A 27,473-nucleotide genomic window follows, 5' to 3' on the forward strand; every position below is an offset into this window, starting at 1 on the left:
ATGCCATGTCCTGCATTTTATCTTTCCCGTAGTCCTTCAGCTAACACCCAGAGCTAACATTTTTACAGCAACAAATGTTGCAAAACAAAAAGCCACAAAAAAAGCCACAAAAACAAAAAAAATGCTAAAGTGCAGCAAACCAACCAGCAAAAACCTACATGTGAATTAAGTTTCCTTTGAAGGGTTGAGAACCATATTACCAAAATGCTTGTTAATTCAGTAATAAATTCTATAACTCTAAAAAGTGGGAAGTTCTCGTGACAACAGCAAGAAAACACAGCTTTGTTGAATTTCATATTTCAATGTTTTTATTACTGTCCAATGTCCGGAATGCATATAAAAATAAGTTTTAAAAATGCAATTAAGGAAAGTTCTAAAAATCTCAAACATAAAAGAGCACAGTGTTTAAATATAAATCATAAATTAGCTGTTACACTTACTAGCATATTTAGATGTCATTAAATTAGGCAAAATGCATATATAACAATCTTTGTACTAGAAAGAGCAGTGTTAATTGAATTATGTTAACACATAGGTACATGATGGAACATACAACCGCTACCGAATGTTATCAAATAGGTGTAGCTTAAAATGTCAAGGTGCCCAAAGAAAATTGTACTGAGTGAAAGTGCACCGAGTAATTCTAAGCATATATTCGACCGACCCAAGCCCCAAAGTTTGCATTTTAAGACAATTGCTCATAAGCAGTATCTTATCTCAATATGTACACAAAAACTGAATTTGGTTTCTTTTTTTTTTGTTTGTTTTTTTAAATATGACCTGAATACACACACAAACATCAATAGAGATCACTGCAGTGTGTCACACAACTATGTCCCGGAAGGGGTCAGCGAGAGCTTAGCCGTGAACTGACCTTACCACGGTGCCATAAAAAGGGTATTAAAATACACACTGTTAGGGTCCATTCACACGTCCGTTTTTTCTTTCCTGATCTGTTCCGTTTTTTCAGGAACAGATCAGGACCAGATCTGGACCCATTCATTTTCAATGGGTCCTGGAAAAAATCGGACAGCACAATGTGTGCTGTCCGTTTCCGTTGTTCCGTTCCGCATGTCCGTTTAAAAATAAAACATGTCCTATTCTTGTCCTGAAAAATCGGATCCTGGTACAATACAAAGTCAATGGATCCGCAAAAAACGGATGACATTCGGATGTCATTCCGTATGTCATCCGTTTTTTGCGGATTCCGTTCCTGGAAACACATAACAAATTTATTTATTTTTATTTTTTTTTTTCAATTTTTTTTCAAAGAAATCCAAACAACTTTATTTGATTATTGAAATGTATACATGTTTCCGTTTTTTGCGGATCCGCAAAAAACGGATGACATACGGATGACATACGGAAACATTTTCAGGAACAACGGATCCGCAAAAAACGGACCGTTTTTCAGGATGAAAAAAAACAGGACGTGTGAATGGACCCTTAGCAACCTTTCCAGAATACAGTTAGAAAGTGTATACGGCAAAAGTACCTGGTCACAAACACAAGGTAGCAGCACTAAAACAAGTCAGCAGTTCATTCAACATTCTCTTGAAAATCCATGATTATGTCACGGTCCCCACTTATCAGACTAACTGCAGAGATGGGCTCTGTGGAATGAAGGTAGGTGAATAAGAAGTCAATAGGGACCCAGTTTGTAATGGATAGTAGATACACTTCATGTGTCGGCAGAGGTTCCTATCCACTTACAAGGATTTATAGAAGTAAAAGTTTTAATGTTTACAGATTAGGTTTCCATTATGTAACATCCGCTCATCACAGCAAAATCAGTACTACCTGTTCTCAACACACATGCACCTAGCAAGGTATCACTAGTTCTCCAAAGTGCTGACGCTGGGAAATCTGAATTCCATACAATGCCTTTTCTAAAGCAGGAGCAGAAAAGACCACATATGCACTATAGTGCTTGCAAATATTATGTGGCATGACTACGGGAAAGTTCTGGGATATAAGGGCAGCAGGAATTACTCATCATGAGCTTGTTGATGCTCTGAATGTTAACATTTGCCGTAACACTAGGTCCATTCTATACACCATGGCACCACATGCATGCAGAGACTTTAAGGATGTCTATGGAAAACAATCTTTTAGTTGTGATTTGCCAACATAAAATGACTGGCACTCGAATATCAATTATGATGTTTTCACATCACCGGTCCCAACGGTATCAATAAATCACAGAAAAAGCTATGAAATGAACCCAATGAAATTCTTGACACCTATACCGAAGGCTCAATTAAAGATATAGCTAAACTATTATATGGGGAAAAATTGCCATTCTATAACAGTAACATATCCATTTATCCTTTAAAAGAGTTGTCCTGCCACAGCCAGAAAACCCCTATAACATGAGAGCTGCTGTTCCCGAGACCCTGCCAAACAGATTAGCTAGTTGGAGAAGGCTCTCCTCTATGGCATATGTACAGGAGATGTCTTTAATGGAATAACCTCTATAAAAAGGTACCTGACCCTAAACCCCAATAAAATGCTTTATTTATCCGGTCCTTGAAAAATGTAATTTAGGCATCTATGCTTTTGGAATATATATTTTTTAACAATCTATTAAGTTTAAAAGGTGATTTCCGATCATTAAAAATGTTGCCCCCATAGTTCAAGTGCACTTAAAGGGGTTGTCTCACTTCAGTAAATGACATTTATCATGTAGATTAAGTTAATAAAAGGCACTTACTAATGTATTGTGATTGTCCATTTGCTGGCTTGATTACTTTTTCTATCACATGATACATTACTCATTTCCATGGTTAGGACCACCCTGCAATTCAACACAGGTGGCCATGCTTGCACACTATAGAAAAAAAAAAAAGTGCTGGACTATGCACACTCCCGCGATCCCAGCCACCAGAGAGGCCGGTGCTTTTTCCTATAGTGTGCAAGCACGGCGACCAATGCTGGCTTTTAGGGTGGTCGTAACACCTGGATACGAGCAGTGTATATTGTGATGGAAAATGAATCAAACCAGCAAAGGAGACAATATGGATAATCACAATACATTAGTAAGTGCCTTGTATAAACTTTATCTACATGATAAATGCCATTTGCTGAAGTGAGACAACCCCTTTAATGATGCAGCTAAAGGGTCTCTGTATGTCCCTGCTTCTGGTGTTCTGCTGCTTGGGTGAAATCCTGCACTGTGATCTTGTGCTATGTCCCTCTACTATACAGTACGAACCATCTCAAATCACATGCCTCTTACCTCTACTGCTCCCTAGATTTCCAAACTCCTTAATTTCCTGTCTTAAGTCTCATTCACACGTTGGTGTTTTGGTCAGTGATTTCCATCAGTGATTGTGAGCCACAAACAGGAGTGGAGCCTCCACAGACATAAGGGAAAGATCTGCATCTGGTTTTGGCTCCAAAACACTGACGTGTGAATGAGGCATTAATAGGGATCGTGTTTCACATGCTGGGCAGAAGGTGGTGCAGTATGCAGTTTAAGAACAGCACAGCAACAAGTGATTAGCAGATCTGTGCTGTGTGCAAAAATAGAGAGCATGAAGCAGCTGTAAATACATGCAAAGCTTGCAAGAGTTGAGTGGTATCATGGGAACTGCAGTTCGTTACATAGTAATACCATTCACAGGAAGCCCTGGCAGAGTCAAAGATGCTATAAAGAGTTAAGCAAGATAAATTAAAGTAAACATAATTATTTCTGAGATCTAGTGAGCATTCAGGCAGAGTGAGGCTACTTTCACATTAGCAGGTTCGGTTTTTGGCCGGCCTCCTCTCGGCACGTTTGCCATGCTGCTGCCGGACCTCTGGTCTGTCCCCATTATAGTTCACCCTTTCGCTACCAGCGCTGTACATGTACGGCGCTGGTAGAACTGTGCAAGCATGACCTCCGCTCGCGCGTGCAGTGGGCATCATGGCCCCTGCTGTAACAGCCTGCCGGACCCTGCTAACGCTAATATTAAAGTAGCCTGAGGTAGTTTTCTGTATCTTTTTCCAGAAAACCGCTACAGAGTCCCTATACACACAAGTTTTGACTGGCTTTTTTTTGGGGGGGGGGGGGGGGGGGGGTTGGAGAAGGCAGAATAACTGCATGTTTTTGCTCAGGCCACCTGAGTTTTTTCCTGGCATTTTTTGCACACTAGCGTTTACTTCAAGATGCTCAACCCCTAAAGAGAAGGTGATTTAAAAAAAGCCAAAAAGACAAAACACAGCAACTACGGTAATGAACAAAACCACCTATAGAAAAAAAAAGGCTTGAGTTTCCCGCTTTTCCCATAGACCTGCTAATTCTGGAGTTGCCGTTTTTTACTGCAAAAAAAACAAAACAAAACAAAAAAAAAAAACACCAAAAACCACAGGTGCACAAAAATACCAGCAAAAACCCTTAGACGTTACTATAAAATTGGATATGGTATATATTCATCTACTTTCATTCCAACTTACTGCAAACTCATCAATCCTGTAATTGTTTTTACAGATCTTCAGGCATTTTCACGTACATTAGATTATTTTTTCCAAACAAGTTCTGTACAAATATAGCTGTGGGGTCTTCAACCGAGCAGTGATACAACAGACCAGTACATAATTAATCATACATGCTCTGAATACAAGACATTAATAATACACTGTACATTTCACTATATTAGTTACACATGACAATTCTTGTTTCCCAGGTAAAACATATCAGTGGGTATTCTAATTATATCACACATAGAGCCTGTGGCACCAATACAGCATCTTCACAAACGGCCCTATCGACTTTCTACCAATCCAGTACAATCATTTGCAGGGAAGGGGGGGGGGGATGCTGTGATGACTGAGGCTCCTTCTATAGATAAAAAATGAACAAGCTTACTATTTCCTCACTTCCAAACCTATCCTGACACGCCAGGGATATCTTATCATTCAGGGCCAATTTCATCCAATACATTATCCAAGAAAACCGGCATACATCAGGTTGATAACCTACACAGGAGCTTACTTCGATATCTCCATTACCTCCTGGCATAGTACACAATGTTAATGGAACAGAGCACAGGATGTGTATGCATAGATTAACATACATGTATTTAGTCATTATAGTCATAGCCTAATTATTGATGGGAGACAGAACATCTGGATAACACATCAAAATTGTCTGTATATCCTGTGCTCAGTTCAACAGATGTTTGTACTATGCCGAAGAACCCCGTCACTGGGTACAACACTGGCTTGATAGTCAATAGGGGTAATTTATCAAACTGGTGTAAAGTAGAACGGGCTTAGTTGCCCATAGCAACCAATCAGATTCCACTTTTCATTTTCCAAAGGAGCTGTCAAAAATGAAAGGTGGAATCTGATTGGTTCCAGAGAACTGTAATTTACAACTAGAAAAGCTTGGAATGCACTTTCTTGTAATGATGAACCTTCTCACCATAGGTTATTGTCTTCAGAGTTCTAATAGTCACAGACTAGACCTCTTCATAAACTGTTTCATCAACTTCTCTCCTCGGTCCTAAAGAAGTACTGCCCGATAAACATAAAAGCAACTGAACACTGTCAAAAAGTACAGTACAGTATTTCAAAAAGTTGTAGAATGCAAAGCTAATGTAAGGCTCCATTCACACGATGGCTGGCAAAAAACGTAATTGTAATTGTAAAGGGGCTGTTGGCCCATGAAAATAGACAAAATAGGATAGACGTTATTCACGGCCCATCAAAAACAAACAAAAAACAGCATGTGAATAACCCCATAGACTATCATAGTTGTTAAAACGGTCATGTGACAGCCGTCGTGCGAATGTAGCCTTAATGTGAAGTAAGGAGGTTTTGCTTAAAACATATTTAGACTTAAAACACAGAAAAATCCAAGACATAAGTGGACAGAAATGTGTTTTTTTCTACAGGTATTCATAATATAAGTCTATGGGCTACAAGGTAGTACAGCAGAAAGGCATCTCTCAACAAGAAAGCGCTCATTTTCAAGACAAGCCCCATGTCTCGCCCCCCCCCCCCCCCCCAAGTAATGCTATTGCACATGAGCCATTGCATCAAACATTCTGGGCATAAACCTCAACATCCACATATATAACATAGAAAGACAGCTGTAGAAGTGTACTGAGTATCGTCATTCAATCAAGCATTAAAATGGTGGCATGTCACCATGTCACCCTCATCTGACCAGGACAGACTAGATACATTTAAAATTTGATTTCCTGTATTACAAAAGTACGACAAAGTAAACTGAACATTTAGGGGCTGCAGTGACTGGAGACCGACATTTTGGGTAGAAATGAGTCAATTCATTCATTGTGGTATATTAGTAAGCTGAATAGTGGGAGAAGGGCACAGTATGGCCGCTTCCCCTTGTATAGAGATGCTAGGAATAAATACAGATTGAATGTTTTTGGAGAACTGACCTGAATTGTGTTATTCATGTACAACAGATCTCTGGATAGGCCAGAAACGAGCGCCATTAAAAACCCCTAGACACAGTCACCTACGCACCATTAATGAAGTCTATTATATTTGGGTGACACGTGGAGTATAACTTGAACAGGAAAGATGGGGGTTCACTTAAAGTAAAGTAGTGTATGCGATACCCACAGCGAGGTCCATTTTACTTGCTCATTTGTTCCAATACAACCCATATGGTCGCTTCACGTGTTTTTATTGTTGGAATAGCTGTCTTGTTCAAACCCTGTGCATTTTTGCTAACACATTCAAAAGAAGAAGAATATAAAAAAATAATAACATTTATGACGCAATACAAGAGTGAATAGCTTGGTGGAAGACGAAGCAGCAGCATAAGTTATCGTCAAGATGGAAGAAACTAGAAACTAAAGGTTTTGATCTAAAGTCCTAGCTGAAAGGCAGATTGTACATTCTATACAAGTTTATAAAAAAGGGGGGTATGGATGAAGTTTGGTTAATTTTCAAAAAGGCACCTCAAGGCTAAAGGCTTTTACAAATCTAGAATCCTTTCACTGGTCAAAATAAAAAGAAACACGCTTTTATTGCTGCTTTTCAAGTAGCAGAGAAATAAACTTCCATGTATTCGAGTCCCATACATCGGAATCTCCCTTATGAAGCCAGGATCCACCGGTAATGTAACAGAAGCAGTAAAACTGCAACAGATGCTCAAGTGTGGAAAAAGTTACTTTCCTCCATGTGCTTTCAAGTCTGTGAAATTCAGAAAGAGAAGTTCAGGGGCTTTAGAGAACGTGATGATGCCTGCATCCCAGCCACTGAAGTACCATTTCTTTGGGGGCTTTGCGGCTGTCAGCTTTTAGGAGTAGAAAGTAAGGACGCTCTGGTGATTTCCACGGACAAGCAGGATGGGTGGGAGATCTTTAGAAAGTGCCTCTAGCCAAGCCATGTAAAGTGCACTGGACACGGCACCTTTTCTCGCAACTGGAAGGCTCCTGTCACAAAACAGTAAAGCAGATATGTTTAGGCTGAAATACAGAGTAATAACAGAGCAATATAGGTAATCATAGGAAGTATTACTGAACACCTTAAAGGGGCTATGCCACACTGCAATCAATATTGATGACCTCACCTCAGGATAGGTCATTAATATCAGAGCGGCGGGGATCCGACACCTGGTACCCCAGCCAATCAGCTGTTTGAAGCAGTAGCGGCGCTCGGGCAAGCGCTGTTTCAGCTTTAAAATTACCTGAGTGTCGTCTTGTTTATAGAGACGGCTCAGTGTAATTGCAAGAGCAAGATGACGTGCAGATAATTTTGAAGCAGAAGTAGCACTCCAATGAGTGCCGCTACCGCTTCAAACAGCTTATCATCAAGGGTGCCGGAAGTCAGACCCCCACGATCTGATATAGATTTCCCATCCTGAGGATAGTTCATCAATAGGGATGAGCAAACTTGTGTTTTACACGTTCGAGTTCAGGGTTTGTGTTTTATAACAATTCCAATATGGATTCCGTTACCACGGGCCAAAACGGAATTCAATGACGGAATGCCTTTAAGAGGCATTCAGTCATAAAAGAGGTCTATGGGCCGCATAACGGATATGTCTGGTTTCAGTTATGCAGGAGTCCACTCCTGCATAATGGAAACCAGACGGATCTGTTTTGCAGCCTGTAGACTTCTATTATAACAGAATGCCTCTTAACCTCTTAAGGACATAGGGCGTACAGGTACGCCCTTGTGCCCTGGTACTTAAGGACACAGGGCGTACATGTACGCCCTGTGTATTTCTGATCACTGCCGTGCGGCTGGCAGTGATCGGAACCCGGTGCCTGCTCAAATCATTGAGCAGGCACCTAGGCTAAATGCGCGGGGGGGTCCCGTGACCCCCCCATGTCGGCGATCGCGGCAAACCGCAGGTCAATTCAGACCTGCGGTTTGCTGCGATTTCTGCAGTTTCTGATCCCCGCGGTCCCTGACCGCGGGGATCAGAAACTTTAGGATTCCAAAAATGTTCCTGCATCCCTCCCCCCTGCACCCCTGAGTTATTTGAGCACGGTGGGAGGTGCAGGGGGAGGGTTGCGGGCGGTGCGGGAGGTGCGGTAGGCGGGATCGCGATCCCCCGCCCGCCTCCCCTTGAATAATCGTTGGTTTCTAGTGGGTATACCAGGGTGCCAGCACATTGCTGGCACCCTGGTATAAACGGCTGACATCTGTGCTGCGATGTCAGCCGTTTAACCCTTTCCATACCGCGGTCCGTACGGACCGCTGTATGGAAAAGGTTAACAGCGCAGGGAGCTCCCTCCCTCTCCCATCGGGGGGCTGCTGTGCCTTTGCAGCCCCCCGAATGGAGAGGGAGAGAGCTCCCAGGCAGCCCCCCCAGAGCCCCGTCCTTACCCTTCCCCGTCTGCGCAGTTCTGACCATAACTGAGCAGACGGGGAAGGTTCCTATGGCAACAGGACGCCTCTCAGGCGTCCTGCTGTCCATGGTGCTGAACAGATCTGTGCTGAAAGGCAATGATCTGTTCAGACAAAGTGTAAAATACAGTACAGTACTATATATATTGTTCTGTACTATACAGACATCAGACCCACCGGATCTTCAAGAACCAAGTGGGTCTGGGTAATAAAGAAAGTGAAAAAAAGTAAAAATAAAGTAAAAATCAAAAAACACATTTATCACTGATTAAAAATAAAAAAAAAAATGAAATTCCCTACACATGTTTGGTATCGCCGCGTCCGTAACGACCTGATCTATAAAACGGTCATGTTACTTTACCCAAACGGTGAACGCCATAAAAATTAAAAATTAAAAACTATGATGAAATTGAAATTTTGCCCACCTTACTTCCCAAAAAAGTTAATAAAAGTGATCAAAAAAGTTGTATGTACTCCAAAATTGTAACAATCAAACCGTCATCTCATCCCGCAAAAATCATACCCTACCCAAGATAATCGCCCCAAAACTGAAAAAACTATGGCTCTTAGACTATGGAAACACTAAAACATTATTTTTTTTGTTTCAAAAATGAAATCATTGTGTAAAACTTACATAAATAAAAAAAAGTATACATATTAGGTATCGCCGCATCCGTATCGACCGGCTCTATAAAAATATCACATGACCTAACCCCTCAGGTGACCACCGTAAAAAAAAAAAAAAAAAAAACCGAGTAAAAAAAAGCAATTTTTTGTCATCTTACTTCACAAAAAGTGTAACAGCAAGCGATCAAAAAGTAATATGCACCCCAAAATAGTGCTAATAAAACCGTAATCTCATCCCGCAAAAAATGAGACCCTACCCAAAAACTGAAAAAACTATGGCTCTTAGACTATGGAGACACTAAAACTTTTTTTTGTTTTAAAAATTAATTCATTGTGTAAAACTTACATAAATAAAAAAAATTGTATACATATTAGGTATCGCCGCATCCGTGACAACCTGCTCTATAAAATTACCACATGATCTAACCGGTCAGATGAATGTTGTAAATAACAAAAAAAAAAACAGTGCCAAAAAAGCTATTTCTTGTTACCTTGCCGCACAAAAAGTGTAATATAGAGCAACCAAAAATCATATGTACCCTAAACTAGTACCAACAAAACTGCCACCTTATCCCGTAGTTTCTAAAATGGGGTCACTTTTTTGGAGTTTCTACTCTAGGGGTGCATCAGGGGGGCTTCAAATGGGACATGGTGTCAATAAAACCAGTCCAGCAAAATCTGCCTTCCAAAAAACGTATGGCATTCCTTTCCTTCTGCGCCCTGCCGTGTGCCCGTACAGCAGTTTACGACCACATATGGGGTGTTTCTGTAAACTACAGAATCAGGGCCATAAATAATGAGTTTTGTTTTGCTGTTAACCCTTGCTTTGTAACTGGAAAAAAAATATTAAAATGGAAAATCTGCCAAAAAAGTGAAATTTTGAAATTGTATCTCTATTTTCCATTAAATCTTGTGCAACACCTAAAGGGTTAACAAACTTTGTAAAAATCAGTTTTGAATACCTTGAGGGGTGTAGTTTCTTAGATGGGGGTCACTTTTATGGAGTTTCTACTCTAGGGTTGCATCAGGGGGGCTTCAAATGGGACATGGTGTCAAAAAAACTGTCCAGCAAAACCTGCCTTCCAAAAACCATATGGCGCACCTTTCACTCTACGCCCCGCTGTGTGGCCGTACAGTAGTTTACGGCCACATATGGGATGTTTCTGTAAACTGCAGAGTCAGGGCAATAAAGATACAGTCTTGTTTGGCTGTTAACCCTTGCTTTTTTAGTGGAAAAAAATTGGTTAAAATGGAAAATTAGGCAAAAAAATGAAATTCTCAAATTTCATCCCCATTTGCCAATAACTCTTGTGCAACACCTAAAGGGTTAATGAAGTTTGTAAAATCAGTTTTGAATACCTTGAGGGGTGTAGTTTCTTAGATGGGGTCACTTTTATGGAGTTTCTACTCTAGGGGTGCATCAGGGGGCTTCAAATGGGACATGGTGTCAAAAAAACAGTCCAGCAAAACCTGCCTTCCAAAAACCATATGGCGCACCTTTCACTCTACGCCCCGCTTGTGTGGCCGTACAGTAGTTTACGGCCACATATAGGGTGTTTCTGTAAACGGCAGAGTCAGGGCAATAAAGATACAGTCTTGTTTGGCTGTTAACCCTTGCTTTGTTAGTGGAAAAAATGGGTTAAAATGGAAAATTAGCCAAAAAAATGAAATTCTCAAATTTCATCCCCATTTGCCAATAACTCTTGTGCAACACCTAAAGGGTTAACGAAGTTTGTAAAATCAGTTTTGAATACCTTGAGGGGTGTAGTTTATAGAATGGGGTCATTTTTGGGTGGTTTCTATTATGTAAGCCTCGCAAAGTGACTTCAGAGCTGTAGTGGTCCCTAAAAATTGTTTTTTTGTAAATTTCTGAAAAATTTCAAGATTTGCTTCTAAACTTCTAAGCCTTGTAACATCCCCAAAAAATTAAATATCATTCCCAAAATAATTCAAACATGAAGTAGACATATGGGGAATGTAAAGGCATCACAATTTTTAGGGGTATTACTATGTATTACAGAAGTAGAGAAACTGAAACTTAGAAATTTACAAATTTTTCCAAATTTTTGTTAAATTAGGTATTTTTTGGTGCAAAAAAAATATTTTTTTTTACTTCATTTTACCAGTGTCATGAAGTACAATATGTGACAAAAAAACAATCTCAGAACGGCCTGGATAAGTCAAAGCGTTTTAAAGTTATCAGCACTTAAAGTGACTCTGGTCAGATTTGCAAAAAATGGCCTGGTCCTAAGGTGTAAAAAGGCTGTGTCCTTAAGGGGTTAAAGGCCTTCCATTACGGCCTGTTGTAACGTAATCCATATCGGAATTGTAACAAAACCTGAACCTTGAACTTGTAAAACACAAGTTCACTCATCCCTAGTCATGGATATTGTAGTGTTGCAACCCCTTTAAAAAGGAGTTAACTGGGACTCTAAAATTCATGGTCTATCCTTAGGATAGAAGGGCCCACATCACACTTTTAGTAGAAGCTGTGTCTGGTATTACAGCTTAGTATCTCTCACTTGAACCAGATGAAGGTGTAGTGAAAGTAACCTTGGGCACAAGTATGGCACAGAGCCTGGTAAAGACAGACCATCATTCTTATAGTCCCAGATAACCCCAATATTTCGCTACCACATGAACTCAAAATATTATTGTAGGCCATTATTCATAATGTTGTGTTTAATCACATTTAGGTCAGGTTCACATCACGCCTTTTTTTAAAATAGGTTTGCTTTGTGTCATCTATGGGATGGGAAAACTACACCAAAGATAAAACATTTGGCTTCAAACGCTCTGAACCAAAAAACAGCTGAAAGTGACAATTCGGCAAGTTTCCTTTTTCTCCAGAGCCATGAGTCATGGTATAAGCAGAACATGTTTGGAATTCTTGTTAAAGTATTTCAGACCCATTTCTATACAGGCTCATACGAACAGTACTGGCACATAGGAGAGGCAAAGCTCACTCCCGAGCAGCATGTACATAGCAGTCTAGATCATATTTCAACTTACATGACAATAACATTGGCTGTGCTCGAGTGCTCCTTCAACAATTCATTTAACCGGATCTGACGATGAGTCTAATACAAGGCAGAGGGTGAGACATGGTGAATACTCAACAACATGTAGTAGACGAAACAAAGTTGGAAAAGGAACAGAAGATCTATTACAATAACCATGTCTTACAGATTCTGTTAGCATACAGTTTTAAAGATGGCTCGTCACATTTGCCCTCCCATATGAATTAACATCGAGTGAGGGCAAATTTACTTTAGATTGCTGTTACTCACCTCATTTATATCAAACTATGTTTAAAGGGGGTTTTCGGGGCTATAGATATTAATGACATCCATAGGATAGGTCATACATAGCAGAATGGTGGGGTTTCAACAGCCAGCACCCCCACCAATCGGCTGTTCTCAGCAGCTGCTGACACCGGAACCAACAAAGGATGGGGTTAGGAGAACAGTTCTGTCCTGTGTAGTGGCCATGCCGGGTTACTGCGGCTCATTTCCCACTGAAGTGAATGGGAGCAGTTAGCCGGCACAGAGGACGCTTTCTGCTTCTGGCTCCATCTGCTGTGTAAGTTCTTGCACTGGCAGCTGCTGAGCTGATTGGTGTCCGGCCTCCAATGATCTGATATTGGGAAAAAGCATCAATACCTATAACCTGGAAAATGCTTTTAAAGGGATTTTCCTGGCTAGGTCAGCAGGGGGTCAGACACCTGGCACCCCTGCCCATCAGCTGTATGAGGAGACTGTGTGCGCAGTCTTTCTGCTGCTGCTATGTCTATGGTAAAGCAGCAGCGAGCAGGAAGATAGAAGGGAGACAGCACGTGCACACTGCGCGCGCCGTCTCCTCATACAGCTGATCGTTGGAGGCGCGGGTATCGAATCCCCACCAATCTGGTATTGATGACCTATAGGTCATCAATAATAAAAGCCAGAACCCCTTTAAAGGAAATATCCTGAATTGTCAATGTAAAAGTAAGCTAGGTAGTAACACCTCATGCTAGGGATTTTAGACTCTTCTTGACATGCTCCAGGTTTTGCCAATTGTATGAAATGTAAAATACTCTTCAGATCAACTAGCTCATGGCTAATTAGGGACCTATCCATTCCCTTTAATGCCATTATTGTTCCCAGAAACTGGTTAAATGGCTGGAATGAAATGACAGCAATTGTCTTAAGCTTATATTAAGGGGGAATATAATCATTCGTCGCTAAAAAGCATTCGTATGAAAAAAGTTGTGCACCTCGCTCAAGATTGTGAGGTATAGTTATGCCATTTAGAGGAAAACAAGCATTAAAAAGGGGTGTCTCACTTCAGCAAATGGAATTTATCATTTAGATAAAGTTAATACAAGGCACTTACTAATGTATTGTGTCCATATTGTCTCCTTTACTGGCTGGATTCATTTTTCCATCCCATTATACACTGCTCATTACGGCCACCACTGCAGCGCAGAACGGGAGCTGCTGCGCATGAGTGCCTATGCTTGCTCCCATTGTCCTGGCCACCAGAGAGGCCAGCACTTTTTTCTATTCTGTGCCAGCACGACCACTGCTATTGGATTAAAGGGTGGTTGTAACCATGGAGCAGTGTATAATGTGATGGAAAAATGAATGAAGCTAACAAAGGAAGCAATGTGGACAATCACAATACATTAGTAAGTGCCTTGTATTAACTTCATCTCCATGATAAATGCCATGTGCAGAAGTGAGACAACCCCTTTAACATTGCAGTTTCCATATTGCAGTCTATTTGATTTTGCTGCAGTGCGCCAATGCCAAAGCTGGCTGTAAGCTTTAGCCAACAGGACATATGACAGATCACTGGATGGCAGATACCCCCGTTTAATACATCATGTGTCTGTAAGTTAAAGGAGTTGTCTCTTTTTTAAGAAGAAGCCACCTTCTCAAACCCCATGCATTGCTGGAGGAAGCCACATGCTGATAAACACTGAATGATTAGCTGGCCAATCAATGGAGAAGGCACACTTCTACATCAGCTTTCTATTCTGGTCTGAAGAGAGGAGTCCCCAGCGAGGACACCATAGAAAGGAGATGTCTTTATGATATCACCCCTTTAATATACTAGAACTTTAAGAGTTCATTCCCTGAAATGGATATCTGACATCTTGCTATTGGCATTGCTGATCAGATAAAAGGTACCTTTGTCTTATAAAGCTCTAGCTCATTATCAGTTATTCGCCATGGCTCTTCCTCTTTCATTTTGTCAGCGACATCCTGTTCCTTTTCGTCTTCCCGCAGCCTGAACGGTTCAATCATCTCTTCAAAAGCTGCCACACTGAAGGCAACGGAGGGAAAAAAAAAACTGTTAACCGCAATTCTATCTCATTGTAGTAGTAGAAATGTAACAGTCAATGTCACTTCAGGTTTTAGTTGCAGATTCCCAAAAACCTTGAAAGTCACAGTTTAATTGTTGGAAATCCAAAACGTGCAATTGATCATTCCACTACTGAATGTGAACAGACAAGGAGCTTCATTTGTTGACATCCATGGGAATCAGATCATTCCCATACAAACCTATTCTACAAAATGACAAATCCGATTGATGCGTTTGAAGCTACAGGCGAGGGAAAATAACATTAAGGGGGGGGGGATATGCTGAAATGAAAGCCAAATCCAGGATTTGCCAAAAGTGATCCTGACAAAGCAACAGCAGCTAATGAACACAGCTCAAACACTATGCCAAGAAATCGGGATACATACTTGGCAAGCTCCTGGCTTCTTTATCGTAATAAATGGAAGGTGCCACCTTCAGCTTTGAAGTGTCTTACATCTACAGCTAATAAGATTATAGAATTCCTTACAAGAACACACAACACAGACAGATTATCTAAACCTTTACCTTTTAACCCATTTACCCAAAGCTATTAAAAAACAAACAAAAAAAACATAGCTGTATAAGGGTTTGTTTTATGCAGGGTAAGGCCGAATGCACACGGCCGTGAGCGGTCCGTGGAACCGCGGCCTGGATTCCTGCTGAGAGCAGGAGGGCACGGCGGCATGGGTTGCTATAACGCCGTGCGCTCCCTGCTGCCGCCACAGTACAGTAATGCACTGGTATAGATCATACCAGTGTATTACTGTACTGTGGCGGCAGCAGGGAGCGCACGGCACCATAGCAACCAATGACGCCGTGCGCTCCTGCTTTCAGCAGGAATCCAGGCCGCGGTTCCACGGACCGCTAACGGCCGTGTGCATTCGGCCCAAGTTATATTTTTGGGGAAATGTTTTTTATTTGGGGCCTGTTTGAAAAAATACAACATAATTCTACCATTGTTTTTAGTGTTTTGTTTTATGCTATTCACTGCATGGTAAAAATAATATTTGACATTTATTCTGTGGGTCAGTATGATTAAGGTGATTCCATTTATATGGTTTTTACAATTTTTCAAATTTTTTTTATTGCCGTGTCTCCCCATATTTGACCACATTTTTATATTCTGCTGACATTGCTGTGTCATAACTCATTTTCGTGGGACAAGGTATAATTTCTTATGATACCATTTTTGGATACATTGATCATTTTTATTTTATTTTTTCCTGTTACAGAGTTCACAGTGCAGGTTAAATAGGATATTTTGATAGATTGGGTCAACTGAAGCTGCAGTCCTTTTATGGCTTGTACTATGCATGGTAACACTCCTGTATTACATTGCAAAGTCATTCTGACAGGCACACTACTACATCATGTTGGAGGCATGATGTAATAGTGGCCCTGAACATGGCAGGCCTGGAGCTCTTCAGAAGGCCCCCAGCTGCCAAGCTGAGTACCCAGGACCTCACAATAGCTTTCAAGGGGTACAAATCAGAGGACCGAGGGAGCTCCCTTCATCTAACTGCTCAGATCCAGAGGGGCACCTGAGGGGTTAAACTGCTGCATCAGATTTCTCTCTGATCCCAGCAGTGAGAGCTGGATGCCTGATGTGCAATATAACGTAAACATGCAAACTATGGCGCGGGCCCAGCTCCTGAGCCCACTCCATTGCCACGATGTACTATTATGCCACGCAGTGGGAAAAACTCTGCTGCTGGGACCTAATAGTATGTCATGGAGCATTACGGAAGTAACAGCAATTTCTAAACCTACAAAGTACCCAAACACATGTTGAAAAAAATAAGAAGTCGGCAGCCACGCCAATAATTCTAACCTTAAGCATTATAAGGCTGCTTTCAGACAAGCGACTGTCATGCTCTGGACTCCCAGCTCAGCCCCCCATCGTGAACTTCCAGCACTGCCGGGATCGAGTTATGATTCTTACAGTTCTGGAATGTATTGGATAACACTGACCTAATGCTGTCAGTGTTATCCAATATTGCAGAATTGTAAGGGTTAGATAGCATCATAAACCAATATAATGCTATGTGCTGGAAGTTCAAGACAGGTGCTGCAATGTGAGTCCGGAGCGTGACACTCGCTCGTCTGAAAGCGGCCTAAGAATATTTTCTGAAAATATATTACTATTATTTATACCAGTCAAATGTCTCTTTATACTTACACGGTGGGAACAGTTAACCTGCAGAGTGCAGACTACCAGCAGAGTGTAGATTACCGGTCACTATTAGGTAACTTCCACAAATATACATGATCCATGATGGAGGACAATATATTCCATTACTCTTCCTGGGTTCTGCCACTAAGCAGCATTTCTGGCCAACTACATCTAATCCACATGTACAACTGCCCTTATTTTTGTTGAACATTTTAACCCTTTAACTGCTGGGGGAGGGTTGTTTCTGTACACTTTGTCACACACAGATAAAATTATCATAAAAAAATAAAATCTATTATACCCCATGAAAACACATATCATCTTGTACACAAATTAATTAAAGAAATGCTCCTGTGACTCAGAGACTTAAGGCTGCCGATTTTTCAGCAGATGATCGCTAACGAGCGTTTGTTTGAACGCTTGTTAGCGATCATCTTGCAGTGTAATACTGCTGCTGATTGCTTGTTCATCGGTAAATAGTGATTTTTAAGCACGCTTAAAAACCATAGTTTGCCGGTGGCAGATCGCACTGTTTAATTACGATCTACTGCTGGCAAACCACTAGATAGCATGGGGATGATTGATGGCACAGCAATCGTTTCTTTCCCCGACAATAGCTTGCTCAGTCAGGCCTGTGTAACACAGGCTTTAGACCTTCTTAAGAAGGAAACAAAAAAATCGAAATGTGCATACAGTATTCTTGGATCTGTGTATCTTCACAAAATCACAACAACTAAAAAAGCAACAGAGGATTAACTGCATGCTCTTGCAATATTAAAAAACGGAATTATAAAGAAGTACACACATGATCCTGCACCGGTACACACGTCATAAACCAAAAATAAACCTACTTTTCTTTCTTTGGCTTGGTGTTGATATCGCCGAGAACCATGATGTCAGAGAAGTCAATTCTGAACTTGCTCAACAATGTTGCCATCCTGGAAAAACACCATGCCAGATATCAGCATTACAGACAATGAAATTAAACACAGGCATTATAGCATTAGGGAGAAGAGGGTGCCACAGTTTTGCTCGATTTACTACTTTCCCCCAGAGATGATGCCGTCAATTGACATGAACGAGGCAAGTTCCAACTATAGCTATTACTGTGCACCCAGACACTACACAAGTGCTGGTTTTCAGGGTTTGCTCTTCTCACAAAGCCATTTCTTCTCTGCTCTGTTTGAAATAATATATTAGAAATTCTTGCGTATAGATCATAATGTCACGGTACAAATTGTTTTGGTGGCTTAGGGTTTATTACTTAATGCTTTTGTCATTCCCATGTCATCAGCAGATTGTCTGGTGATAAATTGATTTAAATTTGCTTTAAGCTGAGTGTACACCCCTTTGAACAGAAGCTTTCCCACACTGCTCAAGAAAGAATGGATCATGAGAATCATTAAAAATCATGACGGTGGTAAGTGACAACTTGAATTACACTCTGATGTTATCCTAGGGCCTAACAGAATCTCATCCCTGAATGTGACTGTGTGTGTATGTATATATATATATACACACAGTACAGACCACCTTCTCATTCAAAAGTTTTCTTTTTTTCATGACTGAAAATTGTAGATTCACACTGGAGGCATCAAAACTATGAATTAACACATGTGGAATTATATACATAACAAAAAAGTGTGAAACAACTGAAAGGTTCTTTTTCTAGGTTCTTCGAAGTAGCCACCTTTTGCTTTGATTACTGCTTGGCACACTCTTGGCATTCTCTTGATGAGCTTCAAGAGGTAGTCACCTGAAATGGTCTTCCAACAGTCTTGAAGGAGTTCCCAGAGATGCTTAGCACTTGTTGGCCCTTTTGCCTTCACTCTGCGGTCCAGCTCACCCCAAACCATCTTGATTGGGTTCAGGTCCGGTGACTGTGGAGGCCAGGTCATCTGGCGCAGCACCCCATCACTCTCCTTCATGGTCAAATAGCCCTTACACAGCCTAGAGGTGTGTTTGGGGTCATTGTCCTGTTGAAAAATAAATGATGGTCCAACTAAACGCAAACTGGATGGAATAGCATGCCGCTGCAAGATGCTGTGGTAGCCATGCTGGTTCAGTATGCCTTCAATTTTGAATAAATCCCCAACAGTGTCACCAGCAAAGCACCCCCACACCATCACACCTCCTCCTCCATGCTTCACGGTGGGAACCAGGCATGTAGAGTCCATCCGTTCACCTTTTCTGCGTCGCACAAAGACACAGTGGTTGGAACCAAAGATCTCAAATTTGGACTCATCAGACCAAAGCATAAATTTCCACTGGTCTAATGTCCCTTCCTTGTGTTCTTTAGCCCAAACAAGTCTCTTCTGCTTGTTGCCTGTCCTTAGCAGTGGTTTCCTAGCAGATATTCTACCATGAAGACCTGATTCACACAGTCTCCTCCTAACAGTTGTTCTAGAGATGTGTCTGCTGCTAGAACTCTGTGTGGCATTGACCTGGTCTCTAATCTGAGCTGCTGTTAACCTGCGATTTCTGAGGCTGGTGACTCGGATGAACTTATCCTCTGCAGCAGAGGTGACTCTTGGTCTTCCTTTCCTGGGGCGGTCCGCATGTGAGCCAGTTTCTTTGCAGCGCTTGATGGTTTTTGTGACTGCACTTGGGGACACTTTCAAAGTTTTCCCAATTTTTCGGACTGACTGACCTTCATTTGACCTAATGATGGCCACTCGTTTTTCTTTACTTAGCTGCTTTTTTCTTGCCATAATACAAATTCTAACAGTCTATTCAGTAGGACTATCAGCTGTGTATCCACCTGACTTCTCCACAACGCAACTGATGGTCCCAACCCCATTTATAAGGCAAGAAATCCCACTTATTAAACCTGACAGGGCACACCTGTGAAGTGAAAACCATTTCAGGTGACTACCTCTTGAAGCTCATCAAGAGAATGCCAAGAGTGTGCAAAGCAGTAATCAAAGCAAAAGGTGGCTACTTTGAAGAACCTAGAATATGACATTTTCAGTTGTTTCACACTTTTTTGTTATGTATATAATTCCACATGTGTTAATTCATAGTTTTGATGCCTTCAGTGTGAATCTACAATTTTCATAGTCATGAAAATAAAGAAAATTCTTTTGGTCTGTACTGTGTATATATATATATATATATATATATATATATATATATATATATATATATATTCTAACAGGGTATACATATTTGATTTAAATTGTGGGAGACCACATGTGGAGTAGTGTGTTCAGTTCAGGAGACCTCGGCCATACGAACGTCGGAGGCTGTGCTGCAAACCATCATTGCAGCCCACCGTGATCTGCTTGATGATAGGGCATTATACTATCGGGAAGCTCCTGATGAAACATTGCGAATTATAGTGTGCAACAAAGTTGAGCACCATCACCTGCACCTAGCCAGAGCAGCAATACTATGCTTTGAGAATTATATAGGCAAAGCTATAGTTGGATGAGATTTATCAAAACTGGTGTAAAGTAGAACTGGCTTAGTTGCCCATAGCAACCAGGTTCTACCTTTCATTTTCCAAAGAAGCTGTAAAAAATGAAAGGAGGAATCTAATTGGTTGCTATGGGCAACTAAGCCAGTTCTACTTTACACCAGTTTTGATAAATCTCCCCCAATATGTATGAAGGGAATGATACAGCTGAGGGAATTGTACAGGCATACACTTCCAATAGAGCACAGATCCAAGTGCAGCCCCCCTCAGGGATCGGGAGCAAGTCATAAAACCCTGGTGTTGATAAATGTCCCCACTAGTGTTTTAACAACCTTTTTGAATACCTTACATTTTATATAGGAAAGTATGTATTCCGTTGTAATGTCACTTGACATTACAATCTCTGTGATTTAGAAAATAAAATAAAATCGCCATGGACCCCAAAAAACACAACTCAAGTGAAAAAACTGTGCCGTATTCAATAATTCCCATAGACTTCCATTTAACTTCTGTAGCTGTGCTTTTTTCCATAGAAAAATGCATTACTGTGTGTGCGACACCATCTTTAGGATTTCTTCACACACAAATGGTGTTTTATTCCCGCCATAGAAGCAGATTTTTCCATACCATGTACATTTTTTTCCAAAACAAAAGCATGAATGGCTTGTTTTTCTTCTCTAAAAGCAGATAGAAAACCAGCTGGAAAAAACAACATTACTTAAAGGGAACCTGTCACCGGGATTTTATGTATAGAGCTGAGGACATGGTTTGCTAGATCGCCACTAGCACATCCGCTTTTATTGTGGGGGAAAAAAAAAAATTCATACATATGCAAATTAACCTGAGATGAGTCTGAGCTTGAAAATATGACTCTTCTCTGGTCACACAAGTAAGATATGACTCTCTTATGTTAATTTGCATAGAAGGCGGGAAGTACAAAAATGCATAATTCTTATTGAATTAGTCTGCAAATGAAATTAAAAGTGTCATTTATATGTTTAGGGTAACACAATGAACATGAAACGCTCAATGAGGGTAGCATAGTAGAGATGACAGGTTCCCTTTAAGATGCGGAGTTTAAAAAAAATATATATAAAAAAATACCAGAGAAAAAAATTTCAGTAGAAAACACTATATTAGGAACCAATATTTTCAACATACAAAGGTCTTTTCTGACCAATCGTAAGTTGAAACTAAACTCAACATACAATGCCTGAGACTCAGACCCAACCAATCCAGGCCACTTCTCTGGTAAAATAGTTGTATTAGTTGCTAGTTAGCCGCTATTCCCGATTGTTATGTGTAATGACTTGTTTTATCTGTCTTAGCTATCTGCTTATTTTTCTTCATTTTTTTCTTGGATCTCATCTTGGATGACATTTTGGGGCTTTGGAACCAATTACTCTACATACCATGGTTTCAAGATACAATGGTCGTCCTGGAACCAATAAATATTGTACCTTGAGGGACCACTGTATGTCTGACATTAGATGTTTTCCATAGACTTTAAGGTAACATTTGGACATCAAATGCTGAAAAACGCCACTAAAAACTTATGTGTGAATACACCCTAAACATAGTATTTGCTGGATCCCATGGGTGATTTTGTTGGGAAAATGGGGACCACTCAGATATATTGGCTGCAGTAGAAGGAACTAGTATTACAAGACAGTCTGAGAGGAGGACCTCCCCCTAGGATGTCCATATGCTCTACTAGTTCTTACAGTACAACCCTTTACATATATGTATGTTATCAAAATCAACAAACTTACGCTCTGCGGTCATGATCTATCCTGTTAATCTTTCCACCGATAAACACTCTGATCTTGCAGTCTTTCCACTTCTTTTTGGTAGTCAGCAAGTATGGAATTAGCAATGTCAATCCTGAGCAAGGGTGATAATGCATGAGTTACTAAAATGGAAGACAATCATGTGCTAGAGCCATCAATTAAAAATGTAGGACAGACAGGAGAAATGTGATAGCAGACAACACAAATCAGCCATGGTGTGCACAGAACAAAACAAAGGAGAAAAATTATGGAAAGTTTTATCTCCCTTTTCTGTCTAGGATGCATTCTCTACTTTAAAATCACATTACGACAGTATAGTGATTGTTGCATCTTCCTCCCACTTTAAGTTAATGTTATATGCTTTAACCCCTTAGGGACACAGCCTTTTTACACCTTAGGACCAGGCCATTTTTTGCAAATCTGACCAGTGTCACTTTAAGTGCTGATAACTTTAAAACGCTTTGACTTATCCAGGCCGTTCTGAGATTGTTTTTTCGTCACATATTGTACTTCATGACACTGGTAAAATGAAGTCAAAAATTATTATTTTTGCACAAAATAATACCTAATTTACAAAAAAAAATCAAAAATTTGCAAATTTCAAAGTTTCAGTTTCTCTACTTCTGTAATACATAGTAATACCCCCAAAAATTGTGATGATTTTACATTCCCCATATGTCTACTTCATGTTTGTAGCATTTTGGGAATGATATTTTATTTTTTGGGGATGTTACAAGGCTTAGAAGCAAATGTTGAAAATTTGGACCAGTTCAGGTTTGAAGTCATATTGTGAGGCTTAGATAATAGAAACCTCCCAAAAATGACCCCATCTAAGAAACTACACCCCTCAAGGTATTCAAAACTGATTTTACATACGTCGTTAACCCTTTAGGTGTTGCACAAGAGTTATTGGCAAATGGGGATGAAATTTGAGAATTTCATTTTTTTGTCTAATTTTCCATTTTAACCCATTTTTTCCACTAACAAAGCAAGGGTTAACAGCCAAACAAGACTGTATCTTTATTGCCCTGACTCTGCCGTTTACAGAAACACCCAATATGTGGCCGTAAACTACTGTATGGCCACACAGCGGGGCGTAGAGTGAAAGGTGCGCCGTTTGGTTTTTGGAAGGCTGATTTTTATGGACTGGTTTATTTACACCATGTCCCATTTGAAGCCCCCTGATGCCCCCCTAGAGTAGAAACTCCCTAAAAGTGACCCCATCTAAGAAACTACACCCCTCAAGGTATTCAAAACTGATTTTACATATGTCGTTAACCCTTTAGGTGTTGCACAAGAGTTATTGGCAAATGGGGATGAAATTTGAAAATTTCATTTTTTTGCCTTATTTTCCATTTTAACCCATTTTTTCCACTAAAAAAGCAAGGGTTAACAGCCAAACAAGACTGTATCTTTATTGCCCTGACTCTGCCGTTTACAGAAACACCCCATATGTGGCCGTAAACTACTGTACGGCCACACAGCGGGGCGTAGAGTGAAAGGTGCGCCGTTTGGTTTTTGGAAGCCAGATTTTGCTGGACTGGTTTTTTCACACCATGTCCCATTTGAAGCCCCCCTGATGCACCCCTAGAGTAGAAACTCCATAAAAGTGACCCCATCTAAGAAACTACACCCCTCAAGGTATTCAAAACTGATTTTACATACAATTTTAACCCTTTAGGTGTTGCACAAGATTTAATGGAAAATAGAGATACAATTTCCAAATTTCACTTTTTTGGCAGATTTTCCATTTTAATATTTTTTTTTCCAGTTACAAAGAAAGGGTTAACAGCCAAACAAAACTCATTATTCATGGCCCTAATTCTGTACTTTACAGAAACACCCCATATGTGGTCGTAAACTGCTGTACGGTCACACGGCAGGGCGCAGAAGGAAAGGAATGCCATACGGTTTTTGGAAGGCTGGATTTTGCTGGACTGGTTTTTTTGACACCTTGTCCCATTTGAAGCCCCCCTGATGCACCCCTAGAGTAGAAACTCTAAAAAAGTGACCCCATTTTAGAAACTACGGGATAGGGTGGCAGTTTTGTTGGTACTAGTTTAGGGTACATATGATTTTTGGTTGCTCTATATTACACTTTTTGTGCGGCAAGGTAACAAGAAATACCTTTTTAGCACAGTTTTTTTTTTTGTTATTTACAACATTCATCTGACAGGTTAGATCACGTGGTAATTTTATAGAGCAGGTTGTCACGGACGCGGCGATACATAATATGTATACAATTTTTTTATTTATGTAAGTTTTACACAATGATTTCATTTTTAAAACAAAAAAGTTTTAGTGTCTCCATAGTCTAAGAGCCATAATTGTTTCAGTTTTTGGGCGATTATCTTGAGTAGGGTCTCATTTTTTGCGGGATGAGATGACGGTTTGATTGGCACTATTTTGGGGTGCATATGATTTTTTGATCGCTTGCTATTGCACTTTTTGTGATGTAAGATGACAAAAAATTGCTTTTTTTACACCGTTTTAATTTTTATTTTTTTACGGTGGTCACCTGAGGGGTTAGGTCATGTGATATTTTTATAGAGCCGGTCCATACAGACGCGGCAATACCTAATATGTATACTTTTTTTAAAATTTATGTAAGTTTTACACAATGATTTCATTTTTGAAACAAAAAAAATTATGTTTTAGTGTTTTCATAGTCTAAGAGCCATAGTTTTTTCAGTTTTTGGGCGATTATCTTAAGTAGGGTCTCATTTTTTGCGGGATGAGATGACGGTTTGATTGTTACAATTTTGGCGACTTTTTTGATCACTTTTATTACCTTTTTTTGGGAAGTAAGGTGGGCAAAATTTCTATTTCATCATAGTTTTTATTTTTTTATTTTTATGGCGTTCACCGTTCGGGTAAAGTAACATGACCGTTTTATAGATCAGGTCGTTACGGACGCGGCGATACCAAACATGTGTAGGGAATTAAATTTTTTAATTTTTAATCAGTGATAAATGTGTTTTTTGATTTTTACATTTCTTTCACTTTTTTTCACTTTTTTTTTTACCCAGACCCACTTGGTTCTTGAAGATCCAGTGGGTCTGATGTCTGTATAATACAGTACTGTACTCTATATAGGGTACTGCACTGTATTTTACTTACACTGAACAGATCTATGCTTTCAGCACAGATCTGTTCAGCACCATGGACAGCAGGACGCCTGAGCAGGCGTCCTGTTGCCATGGGAACCTTCCCCGTCTGCCACAACTTCGCAGACGGGGAAGGGTGAGGACTGGGGTGTCGGGGGGCTGTCTGGGGGCTCTCTCCCTCTCCCATCGGGGGGCTGCAAAGGCACAGCAGTCCCCCGATCGGAGAGGGAGGGAGCTCCCTGCGCTGTTAACCTTTTCCATACAGCGGTCCGTACGGACCGCTGTATGGAAAGGGTTAAACGGCTGACATTGCATCAACGATGTCAGCCGTTTATACCAGGGTGCCAGCAATGTGCTGGCACCCTGGTATACCCACTAGAAACCAACGATTATTCAAGGGGAGGCGGGCGGGGGATCGCGATCCCGCCTGCCGCACCGCCCGCCTCCCGCACCGCCCGCAACCCTCCCCCTGCACCACCCACCCACATAATATCATTCAGGGGTGCAGGGGGAGGAAGAACATATATATTCTGGGCATTGTAAAGTTTTTGATCCCCGCGGTCAGGGACCGCGGAGATCAGAAACGGCAAAAAGCGCATCAAACCGCAGGTCTGAATTGACCTGCGGTTTGTTGCGATCGCCGACATGGGGGGGTCACGGGACCCCCCCGCGCATTTAGCCTAGGTGCCTGCTCAATGATTTGTGCAGGCACCTTGTTCCGATCACTGCCAGCCGGGCGGCAGTGATCGGAACAACACATGACGTACCGGTACGTCATGTGTCCTTAAAGGGGTTGTCCCACTTCATAAAATAGGTTTTATCTAATCTATTTACCCCCACACAACATATCTTCCTATCCATGTTATTATCCAAAAGCTACCTTTCATTCAAAAAATCATGTAAAGCGATTCCTTTGTTGTTTTCTGTATCCCATGGATACGGCCTCTTTCGTCCGGCCGCATCGCTGTGCCGCGCCTGCGCACAACGGCTGAACAAGTACTCGGGCCGCCTCTCCATTCCTACAAGTACGCGCACGCCCGCGCATGCGCAAATACAGCAGGCGGGTGCCGGAATCAAATAGCCGGCACCCGACCTCTATGACAGGGAGCGGGACCTTAGGGGTTAACTGCCGCTGATCGCAGCCCCCTATCATAGAGGTCGGGTGCCGGCTATTTCACTCCGGCACCCACCTCCTGCATTTGTATTAACATTGGTGGCGCAGTGCGCCCCCCCCCCCCCAGTATAATATACATTCAGTGCGGCCACCCCCCCCCCCCCCAGTATAATATACATTCAGTGCGGCCACCCCCCCCCCCCAGTATAATATACATTCAGTGCGGCCACCCCCCCCAGTATAATATACATTCAGTGCGGCCACCCCCCCCCCAGTATAATATACATTCAGTGCGGACCCCCCCAGTATAATATACATTGGTGGCGCAGTGGGAAGTGCCAATGAGGGTTAAAAAAATAAATAAAAAATTAACTCACCTCCTCCAATTGTTCGCGCAGCTGCCGGTCTCCTGTTCTATCTTTAGGACCTGTGAAAGGACCTTTGGTGACGTCACTGAGCTAATCACATGGTCCATTACCATGGTGATGGATCATATGATGTACCATGTGATGACCACAGTGATGTCACCAAAGGTCCTTTCACAGGTCCTAAAGATAGAACAGGAGACCGGCAGCTGCGCGAACAATTGGAGGAGGTGAGTTAATTTTTTATTTATTTTTTTAACCCTCATTGGCACTTCCCACTGCGCCACCAATGTATATTATACTGGGGGGGTCCGCACTGAATGTATATTATACTGGGGGGGGGGTGGCCGCACTGAATGTATATTATACTGGGGGGGGTGGCCGCACTGAATGTATATTATACTGGGGGGGGGGGTGGCCGCACTGAATGTATATTATACTGGGGGGGGGGGTGGCCGCACTGAATGTATATTATACTGGGGGGGGGGTGGCCGCACTGAATGTATATTATACTGGGGGGGGGGTGGCCGCACTGAATGTATATTATACTGGGGGGGGGGGGGCGCACTAAATGTATATTATACTGGGGGGGGGGGGCCGCACTCAATGTTTATTATACTGGGGGGGGGGCGGGACCTCACATACGGCTCCATGTGGATGACCTCATACACATGAACGAGCACGCAGGGTGAGTCATGAGGAGGCGTGGC

The 27,473-nt window shown here is 41.4% G+C and overlaps 1 protein-coding gene across 1 annotated transcript in view; it reads right to left on the reverse strand.

The window, feature by feature from the left end:
* Positions 1-3,766: 3,766 nt before the first annotated feature.
* The window catches only part of LOC122928961 (solute carrier family 12 member 2-like), a 38,314-nt gene continuing 14,607 nt past the window's right edge, over positions 3,767-27,473 (reverse strand). Inside the window, exons 6-10 of the mRNA XM_044282316.1 lie at positions 22,160-22,271; positions 17,821-17,907; positions 14,622-14,757; positions 12,460-12,527; positions 3,767-7,397 (exon numbers count right to left, since the gene is read on the reverse strand). Coding sequence (XP_044138251.1) covers positions 7,262-7,397; positions 12,460-12,527; positions 14,622-14,757; positions 17,821-17,907; positions 22,160-22,271 — 539 coding nt within the window. The 3' untranslated portion in view covers positions 3,767-7,261. The remainder of the gene's footprint in view (positions 7,398-12,459; positions 12,528-14,621; positions 14,758-17,820; positions 17,908-22,159; positions 22,272-27,473) is intronic.

The sequence above is a fragment of the Bufo gargarizans genome, chromosome 1, assembly GCF_014858855.1.
Source record: "Bufo gargarizans isolate SCDJY-AF-19 chromosome 1, ASM1485885v1, whole genome shotgun sequence".
Classification (NCBI taxonomy): domain Eukaryota; kingdom Metazoa; phylum Chordata; class Amphibia; order Anura; family Bufonidae; genus Bufo; species Bufo gargarizans.